General features: G+C 49.3%; 1 protein-coding gene across 1 annotated transcript in view; it reads right to left on the bottom strand.

The window, feature by feature from the left end:
• Nucleotides 1-4,747: 4,747 nt before the first annotated feature.
• Nucleotides 4,748-10,296, bottom strand: part of SSBP3 (single stranded DNA binding protein 3) — a 54,085-nt gene continuing 48,536 nt past the window's right edge. The window contains exons 7-15 of the mRNA XM_029959667.1: nt 9,041-9,105; nt 8,885-8,933; nt 8,593-8,628; nt 8,336-8,390; nt 7,814-7,884; nt 6,980-7,058; nt 6,715-6,743; nt 6,434-6,535; nt 4,748-5,876 (exon numbers count right to left, since the gene is read on the bottom strand). Of these exons, the coding sequence (XP_029815527.1) occupies nt 5,847-5,876; nt 6,434-6,535; nt 6,715-6,743; nt 6,980-7,058; nt 7,814-7,884; nt 8,336-8,390; nt 8,593-8,628; nt 8,885-8,933; nt 9,041-9,105 (516 nt within the window). The 3' untranslated portion in view covers nt 4,748-5,846. The remainder of the gene's footprint in view (nt 5,877-6,433; nt 6,536-6,714; nt 6,744-6,979; nt 7,059-7,813; nt 7,885-8,335; nt 8,391-8,592; nt 8,629-8,884; nt 8,934-9,040; nt 9,106-10,296) is intronic.

Raw genomic sequence — 10,296 nt, 5'->3', positions numbered from 1 at the left:
GGGAGCCTGAGACATGAGCCTTTTTCATTCTGCCTGGCTTTGACTTTGTTTTACTCCTGGCTGCTGCGGGATGCGTCGTGCTGCCCTGTGCTTAGTTCCCAAAGCACTTAATCGGAGAGATTGCTTTGTTGGATCTGTAGAACCGCAGTTCTTTTATCCCCCAGTCCTGGATGAAGAGACCTCTGCATCTGGGGGGAAAGTGGTGTAGAATGTAGCATGAAACTTTGGTGCCTGTAGCTGGTATTTGCTGCTAAAAATACAAAGGAAGAATTTCTTCCTGCCACACAGAGTTAACTGAGCAGGAAGCATATTCTTTTTAACATGGGGGGATTAGTGTGGGTTTTGTAAAATGAAAGCTAAATTAGCTGCAGCCAAATGTAGAATGTTTTGCAGTTCTGATACCCTCCAGCACATGGGAAAGAAGAGGACAGCCTGTGCTATTTTAAGGTGTGGAAGAGCATATTTCCAAGAAATTCATCTCTCTTCAGTGTCTTGTGTCAGAGGCTGGTCTTGCTTTGTGGTCTCTGACCACCTGGATGAACACCCCAGTTGTGTGTTCCAGTCCATCAGGCAGCTCCACTCTGCAGGTTTCAGCCAACATCCACCAGTCACATTTGAGAACAACAGTTGCACCCCGTAAATTGGGTTGCGGGAGCTGTACATTAAATTAACAAATCCCTCAATAGTTAGGAGAAATGCTTGAAAGAGAAATAATCTAGTAAGAGTTGCACTGATCTGAATCATGTTAATCCTGCCTGCTCAAGGGATGCCTAGTTCAGCTCATCAGTGTAAATCTGCTGAGGTCTGTGGTTTGCATCCTGGTATTTGGGAATATATTTTAGTACACCCGTGCTCTGTGGAGCCTGTAGGTGTTTGTTTCTCGGGCTGTTGGTTCCCTGCTGTGTCACATGGACCCTGCTTGACATCCCTTTGCTCTTCCGGCTTCGGATCATTACCCGTCCTAGGGAGGAAGCCCTGTAGGGCAGCCAGCTGCCTGTTCGCATTCCTGAGCAGAGAGGTTCCCTGAGGAAGCCTGCTGGAAAAACATCTGTGGTGGGGAGGGGGCTTGGAGAGGTGAAACACCTCCCTAGCTCCTAGTAGATGTGGGAACCTGTGTGTAGATGGTCTGTGGGGGAAAGAGGAAAAGTCCCTACAGATGCTTTTACCTCTCAACAAAGACATCTCTGTCAGGGCAGGCAGCAGAAGAGAGGGAGCAGGGGAAGCTGAAATCCTGTCTCCAAACTGAGCAGAGACAAAGCATGAGCACAGGGAGGGATGGATAAAGGCAGAGCAAAGGAAGTTTTAAAAAATGGTGGAAGCAGTGAGACAGGGGAAGATCTGTGGGAAAACAAGGCTTCAGAGGTTTTGTGAGGCATCAGGAAGCTGCTGGAGGTGAGGGGATCACACGCAAGCATGGAGGCCGTGTCTCTGGTTTGCTCAGGGCAGAGCTGGTCTCACCCGAGGCCAGGGCGAAGCAGCACTCACGTGTTGCTGGAAAGAGCAGCTGATCCTCATGCAGGGTTTGCTCCTCTGAGGTCCTGCAGGGGAGCTCAAGGGGGGCAGAGTGGGGCTTCCAGCCTGGCACCTGGCACGGATGCTCAGGTTGATCTGTTGTGGTCCATGGACCAGGCAGCCCCTACCACATGTCCGTGGTATCCCTGAGCGCGCTGAGCATGGTTCGGCTCTCCCAATTCCTCCAGCGTGACCTGCTGGAATCGGCCCAGCTGAGGGAGGTGGGACTGGGAGTCCAACAATGGGTCACAGAGCCTCATCTGAGTTGGCATCAATAAGTTATAAAGGCTCGTCAGCAGACAAATGGTGTTACCTCAGCATGGACCAAGGGCCAGGCATTAACTTTTAATGAACGGCAGCCAGGGAAGCAGAACATGCAAGAACGGGGTGGCAGGAGCCTGAGACGAGGACCTGGCAGAGCCTGGTTGCCCAGAGCAGAGCTCTGCAGCCACCGTCCCCAGCCTGGGGATGATGCACACAGTGCCATCCCAGCTCCACCACTCTCTTCCTCTGAACCACTCCCGGTGCAAAATCCAGCTCCATGGGCTGCACTCATCATGCCAGCAAGTACACCCCGTGCTCAGCCTGGAGCCCCTGGCTGTTCAGATCCTCCTCCTGCATTTAATTTAATGAAAACTAATGGGGAAGACAATTATCCCTGAGGTTGGGCCCAGGAGACGTTTAGAGGAGGGAACTTGGCAGTTTCATGGCGATATTTAATAAAATTAGCCTGTAACCCTTAAGAACCAGTGGGAAGGACTTTTCTATGCCCTGCAATAAAAACAGGCAGCAGTGCAGGAGCCTGGTGCTTAGGGTAGCTGAGCAGGGCCTGGATGGGCAGTGCAGGCAGGGATGGCCCCAGGGAGCTGGGAGGGCAGGATTTCCTCATCAGCATCAACTTAACCCTTGGGGATTGCTTGACTCCAAGTGATGGACAATGCTCACACTCTACTTCCTGCAAAGCACAGGGGATGTGATTGCCTGGACCAAAATCCATGCTGGGACACGGCTGCGGACCCTGTACATGGACATCTGTGGCATTAACCTGGAAGCAAACCTGCACAGGTAGCAAAGGGTGAAAACACACCCCTCTCCTCAGCCACACCATTAATGACGTGCTGATGGGCTCTGCAGGCTGTCATTTCTCTGGCTGGTTCCCAAACCCAGCAGCCATCCAAAGCATTGTCCTTTCAGCCTTCTGCTCCACAAGCATCCATGACTGAACATGACTGCACAGTGCTCACTGCTGGAATTGCAGCAGTGATGTGACTGTGGGTGCTGGTGCCAGGTGGGAGCATTCCCCAGGACAGGTAGAGCTCCAGAATGGCTCACAGCCCCCTGAGCCCACAGTTCCCCAAGCCCACAGTTCCCTGAGTCTACAGCCCACGCTTGAACATTCCCTCAAGGAGCAAGAGCTGCACACTCGTAGCCAACCATGGCCTGCCTGAACTAGTCAAAGGCAGAGAACAAGTCTCAGACAGAAGCTCCCGGGAGCGTTTCAGGCACCCAGCAGTTGCAACCACCCACGTAAAGGCCTAAAAAGTCTCAATCTCTCCCCCAGCAGCCTCTGATGCTGCTCGTTAGGGAACCAGGTCAGCCTCGCCTGCACTTCTCCACCCCCAGCAGCTCCTTCAGAGCCTCGAGCTGAGTTTGATCCTGCAATGGTGCACCCCCCCACCCAGCACTGCAGCCAGCCCTTGCCTGAGGAGGGCAGACCCCATTGCAAGCAGACCCCATTGCAAGCCCCATACATACATATATATATATATATATATATATATTTGAAGCTAACACTCGAGTCTTCCTCTCCCTTGCTTACCTCCCAGCAGTGCAGGACTCCAGCAACAGGAGGTGGCCGGACCCAGCTCCTCTCCCAGGGAGCTGCTGAATGGGATTGCCTCCATTGCCACACTGGCACTTTGTCTCCTCCAGCCTCTAATGAGGAAAGCCTGGGGGTCAGTGTACAGAAAAAATATTCCCCTTTTAGCTCCTGAAAGTCCCCCTCTCCCTGCAGCATGGTGGGCTGGATACAGGGAGGCCAAGAGTCCAGCGAGCAAATGCTCAGTCCAGTCTAGACAACACCAACAATTTTTCTAGGCTAAAAGCTAAATTTTCGAAATGCTTAAAAATAAATAACCCAAGAAACAAGTGGGCATCGTTAAACCAAACCTCTCCCAGCCCCCCAGGTCCTGCACCGCAGCCAAATCCCTTTGGGATCCCTTTTGGGGCCAACTTCCAGCCCCCTCCCTCAGCTCTGCATCACCTCTGCTCCCTGGGGTTTGGTCCTTGATAAAGGTTGGAAAAAAATACCCAACTCCCGCCCTGGGTCTGGCAGCAAACACCAGGAACAAACAGCAGAGCACTGAAATCAAATGTTTATGTTGATATTTATTACAGCATGGGGAGGGGGGAAAAAGGGGGGAGAACCGTTTCATTCAAAAAACCATCCGATACCAATGAAGACAATAATTTAGCTATTCATTTTAAAATACATTAAAACCGGTCCTTTCATTTCCTCACGTGAGAAAAAAAAAAAAAAAAGAGAAAAAAAAAAGGTAAAAAACCCCCCAAACCTGAACAAGATGTGAAGCAGAAAAGGGGAGCCCCTGGGTTTTGCTGACGCAAGAAATCTGTGTTTGGTTATTACCTGGAAAATATTAACCTGACTGTAACTATGAGACTGACTCCCTCAGAACCCCCATCCCACCCGCCCCTCCCTCCCCACCAACTTTCTACAGGTAAAGCACAATGAAAATGCCTAGGAAAAGGAAGGCAAACATTAAAAAAAAAAAGAAACTCATATTACACACTAAAAAAAAAGAAGTTTTGTCATCTCATGTCTTGCAGTCAGAATAATAAAAACAAGCCAAATGTCCCCCAAAAACATTTCAATGAAGGGGTGCGGAAAAAAGACATCCCTTTAATAAAACATTATCAACAAATATCGTACACAAACTACAATGTATAATAATTATTTTTTTTTTCCCCTCTCGGTAATTTTCGAACCAGACTACAAGGTAAGAAAAAACACTGAAACAAGATACAATGCTTTCAATAATCCGCACAAAGGTCAAATCCAAGGGAGAGAATATTTTACAGAATATGATATACATGGAGCAGAAATGGGAGCTGCAGAAAAACAAAGACCAAACTACAGGGTAGTGTCATGTACAGAGATCCCAACCCGCCGCCTTGGCTCATCCCTTCCTCTCCCACCAGAAGGAAGGGCCTTCGATGCTTGCCATTAATTTTTATTTTCTTATTACAGAGCGAGCCTACAGAATAGCAAGGTTACATTTTAACAACAAGAATTCCTTAAAAAATATCTCCATCCAGTTCCAAATCATAGATAAGTGAAATCCTGACAAGAGCACATCTCTAAAGAAAAGACCCCCCCCCAAAATACCCCTAAAGCAAATAAAACCCCCAGAAAATCCCAAAGTTAGCTGGAGATCACAGTTTCAAAGTCCCAGGTCAGAGTAACTCTTTCTTTCGGTGGATTAAAAAAAAATATTTAAAAAATCAATTTTTGCAGTGAACCAGCTGAAGGATTCTGGGGAAAGGAGGGACAAGAGATTTCTTCTTGTATTCAGAGAGGGGGGGAAAGACTAACACAGTGCATGCCACAGTCACAGAGAGCAAGATCACGATTCATTCGAGGATGTGATCCTAGAAGGGGTCACCTGCGTTAACAAGTTTATAACGAGGTGGTGGAGTCTCTTCCCCAAAGCAGATCTTGTTAACTGGAGGAGGAAGCGTTGTGCTGCAAACAAACAAAAAAACCCCCAAAAATAGAAGGGAAAAAAACCCCAAAACCAAAAAAAAAAAAGAAAAAAAAAGAAAAAAAAGAAAAAGAAAAACAGGCCTTCTGAACGAAAACCACCATTGTAAACTGTCCAGTTTATTTAAAAAAATGACTACAACAGAGACAACATGATTTCATATCTAGACTAGCTTCCTGGTGTCGCACGGCACAAACATACAACAGGTTCGGTTTCTGTCTTTATTTAAAAGAACAAAGCAAAGAGATCGGAGTTGGGTGCTAGAGGCTTCCGTTTGTTTCCAAAAAGAAGTGTCATGTACATATATAAACCCTTCTGCACAAAGAAGGGTCTTGTCATGTCTTGAAATATTTTAAGTTTTGTCCTTCATGTTTTATGGAATAAAAAGTTCAGCCTTTTTATTGCATGAAACTAAACCTGGGGTTTTGGCCCCCGCCACGCGTGTCCCTGCCCATACACCTAGATTCTTCTTCTTCTTCTTGCATAATTCGTTGAGATCCTCCGAACGGCAGCTGACTCTCTTGATCCTGGAGAGGAGGAGGGGGAGGGAAATCACACACTCATCGTCATGCTGGGGGAATACTGGAAGAGAGACAGAGCCAGGGTGAGAAACCAGGCAGGTCAGATCCCCGGCTGCTGAAGGGGGATGCAAAAGGAGGCTGATGACAACTACACAGCAACCTAATTGGATCTAATAAACCAGGGGGAGAGGATATGCTGGAGACTCAAATTTATCAGGGCATAATGTGCACTGTAACTTGCTTTTCCGGGAAGAAAATCAGCAGAACAGTATGGGGTGAGATGCAATTTAAAACAAGTAATTAACATGCACACGTGTATATGCTGCTAATAGAGGAAGAAGCGGAGGGATGTCTGTAGCCACCCACAGAGCCTCGACTCGGCCAGGTCGGCACAGCTGGCTGCATCTGCACCAGCTCCTCTCCATCCTGCAGATCCTCTCCCCTCCATCAGTACACACTCATCCCACCAAGGACCCCAAGCTTCCACCCACCAGCATATTTCTTCCTGCCCACTTTTCTGTCCCAGAGCAGTTCACACACAGAATAATCCAGGTCCAAAAGGCACCCACCGCTCTCCCCAAGGACTGTCTCCCCGTCCCCAGGCAGGCACTCACTCACATTGTCATTTTGGAAGGAATGGAGAAAGTTGCCTCCCAGCTCCCCGTCGTCTCTTGGAGTGCCCGGGGGATTGCTAATGCCACTTATGTTGTTTGGAGAATTCTGTGAGAGATGGGAGGGAAGGTGGTGAGCAGGTCCCCATGCCCCATGAAACACCATGGGGGCAGGACATAGCCCTGCCCACCCCAGTCACATTTCCCAACATGTGGAAATGTGGGTCACACTGCTACCCCAGTGCTGGGAAAAGGGGAGCCCACGCACCCACCCTGCAACCCACTTACTTTTGGAAGTCCATCTATGTCTCCTGACCCTGCACAGAGGGGAGAGAAAGGACAAGAGCCTTACTGAGCATGCAGCCATGGCCTCGCGCCTCCCGCTCGGCTGCTCCCACACCCCGTTCTGATTTCCAGCTCTGCTTTGAGCCACTGGTGTGAACTGTGGGTTGACCCTGGGACGGGAGCAGGCACTGGGATGCTCAGCCAGTGTCCCCAGGGAGTGAAGGCCCATCGTGGCTCCCTGAGCCGCAGCCCCCTGCCCATTGCTCACCTAACGATCCGTTCATGTGATGGGGCTCCATGCCGCCCATGCCGCCCATGGGGCCGTCAGAGCCGGGGCCCATCGGGAACTGAGGAACAAAAAGGTGACAAAACCAAAATCAGTCACAAAACTACTCCAAATACCTGCCACGGTGGCTCCTTGGGGAACATTCTCCCCTCCCACAAGACATCCCTCATGGAATGGGACACATCATGGAATCACAGGATTGTTAAGGTTGGAAAAGACCTTTGAGATCACAAAGTCCCAGCTGTCAACCCAGCACCACCACTAAACCATGTCCTCAGTGCCATACCCACATGTTTCCTGAACACTTCCAGGGATGGTGACTCCACCACTGCCCTGGGCAACATGTTCCAGTGCTTGACACTCCCTTCCATGAAAAAATTTTCCTAATATCCAGCCTACACCTCCCCCTGCGCAACTTGGGGCCGTATCACCCCCTGAGGCTGTGAGGCCTCAGGGCTCCTGTGGATTCACCTATAAAATTTGGCTGAGTGGCAGACTCAGAGCCATGGCAACACAGAGGGCTCCATCCAACCAGCATCTAATGAGATTTAAGGCTGCCTACATCCTACAAACCCCAGCACCTCTCTGGGCACGCAGCTGCCACCACCTCGGCCGGAGCAGCAGGACCGCTGCTCTCTTAATAAGCATAAAAAATTAACAAAGTTGCCCAAGAGTTAATCGCTTTTTGATGGTTTGTTTTATTTCTGTTTTGTAACAAATGGCTGAAATCAATTAAACTGCTTTACTCTCAACTGATGAAGTTAATTATGATTTGTTATGGTATCTGATATGTAAATTATTAGAAAGCAGACTTACATTCGATCGACTGCCTGCGGGCGGTACTGGATTAATCATTGTGTAGATGTTGTCACTTGAATTTGTTGAATCTGTGGAACAGTGAAGCCCAGTAAGTCGGGTGATTAATTCATTTCTTAATTAAAACAAACTCATGCCACTTGAACTCATTCTTTTGTATTTTATCACCTAAAATTCCCTCTAACTACCACCATTTTCTGGCTAATTTGTATTTAATGAAGATCCACAAAGTTTTTAATCACAGAAATTCAACTGTGAAAAATAATTCAGCTCCTGGCTGGGAAGTGTGGGGAGGTAATTCCTCACCTTCCTGAGCCCCCCAGCTACCAGATTCATAGGGGGATGTAGGAACATCCCCAAATGCCATCCCAAAGCCAAACAGCCCATGCCACTCACTCCCCAGAAAGTCAAAATCTGTTGTTTGCCTGTGGGCACAGCCCAAGGGATGGGGGTCTCCTGGCAGGGGAAGGGGCAGAGCCTGAAGGGCTGGCCTGGGAGAAGGGGGTCTTGGAGGGCTCATACCTGCAGGACTGGGCATGATGGGTGTCCCTGGGGGACCACCGCCACCGGGCGGACCCTGCAGAGAGACAAAGCAGGCATCAGATGTGCAAATATGAGCATTGCCCACCTCTCCACGTTTTCAACCACCAGCTGGACCTCACACCCCCAGAGCCAGCCTGGTCACTTCCCACAGCACCAATTGCATCCCAAACCGTATGAACTCTATAACATCTCTGCGCCCCGATGACAGGATGGACAGACGGAGCAGGAGGACTCACCACGTATGTACCAGGCGATGAAGAAGAGTATGGAATCTGTAGGGAGAAGAGAGCCAAGTTCAGCCATGGGGTGCACAGGGGCTCCCACAGGCTGGTTCCCAGCAGGACACAGCTGAGAGCCCCCACTGCCATCTCAGCCCGGCCAGGATGGGAGTCCCAGGGCCCAGCAGTCTAAGCAAGAGGCTGGGAACCTCCTCTCATTAGCAGGATTCAGCTAACAGGGAATGGCCCCATTTTGCAGGAAACTTCCCAACCAACCCTGCTCTTGCTCCAAGGACCGTGGGATACTCACTGAGTTAGCACTGCTGGGGTTCGGCCACGGTCTACCAGCACCCGGCCCCCTGGGGTCAAAATTAAACAAGAAAAAAATGAATGTTGTCTTTTAATCTGTACAGTCCTGCAGTCCTGAGTCAGCAGTCAAACATCCCAGTGCGGGGGTTTGCCTTACATGTTAATTCCAGGCATGCCAGGGCCTAGGGAGTTGGGTGGAGGTCTCATGCCGCTGCCGTAGTTCTGCAACAATAACCAAGGGTCAGTCTACTGCAATGGGAAGGGACACCAGACAAGAAAAGGGGAAAAATCCCCAACAAACAAATAAAAAACCAAGCAGGTCTGTTTGCAAAAATGAGATTAATAAAAAAAAATATTCATGATGATGAATGTAGAGGCAGTTGGTATATATATTTATATACTGGTATATATTTATAAAAATATATTTAAATATATATTTAAATATATATTTATATATTTATAAAAAACCAGGAAGCTCAATATGGATGGGCGCCAGGCTGAGCCCCAAAGTTCCCCCTCCCTGCTCTCTGAGGCCACATGGCTGAAGGGAAAACAACCTCCTCCCAACTCTGGGAGACAAATCCACTCCCAGCCTCTGGTGCCAACAACAGCCTTTTAGATTTGTCCTTTTGTGCAGGAGAAAACAAGGGCAGGAGGAGAAAAGGCACCACTTGGAAGGTTCCTGCTGCATTTTAAGGATGGGGAAAGGCTGCATGAGCTTCCCCTGCAATGGAGCATCCCCTGGTCTCAGGATGATGACTGGAGCAGGGAAAACCAAGCCAAGTTTGTTTTCCTGGTGCTCTCAAGCTCTCTGCTCTATCCCCTGGAGCAGGTCTGAAGCCATGGGGAGCAGGCAAGGGCAGGCAGCCCCTTGAGGCTCCTCTCCTGGCTTATTCCACCCTGGCTTAGCCTCCAGCTGGGACTGGGAGCCTCAGATCTGCATCCCCCATCTCCTAAGACCAGCTCTAGTACAAAGCCAAGCCCAGGGCAGCGAAGGAAGAGGAATCCCTCGAATGCCGCGCTCCATTTGGTCTCAGCTTTGCTCCCTGTGCCCTCCAGGCGACGTGCAGCCAGTGCAGCCAGATTTAGGTCGCGCTGGCGCTCTTCCCCTTCCACCTCCCTCCCTGTACTGAATCTTTTTGGGCTGTATTTCTGCCATTTAAAGAAAAAACTGCTACAGCAGCAGGAGTGATGGCTGGCCACTTCCCCTTCCACAGCCCCTCAGAGTGCTCCAAGCTGGATTTTAAGTACAATACTTCAGTGCTGTCGATTTTTCACTGGATTTATGGATACATCAGAACACCGTGCTCTGCTGAGGGCATCACCAAAGTTTGTTTTGAAGAGGAAGAAAAGGGTTTTCCCCAAACAAATTACCGGCAAGTCCTTAATTGATTGAAATTTCAGCCATTTACA

The sequence above is a fragment of the Manacus vitellinus genome, unplaced genomic scaffold (genome assembly GCF_001715985.3).
Source record: "Manacus vitellinus isolate BGI_N305 unplaced genomic scaffold, ASM171598v3 scaffold_21_pilon, whole genome shotgun sequence".
In the NCBI taxonomy this organism is placed as follows: Eukaryota; Metazoa; Chordata; class Aves; order Passeriformes; family Pipridae; genus Manacus; species Manacus vitellinus.
The sequence above is the reverse complement of the archived record's forward strand: the minus strand, read 5'-3'. Positions and strand labels throughout refer to the sequence as shown.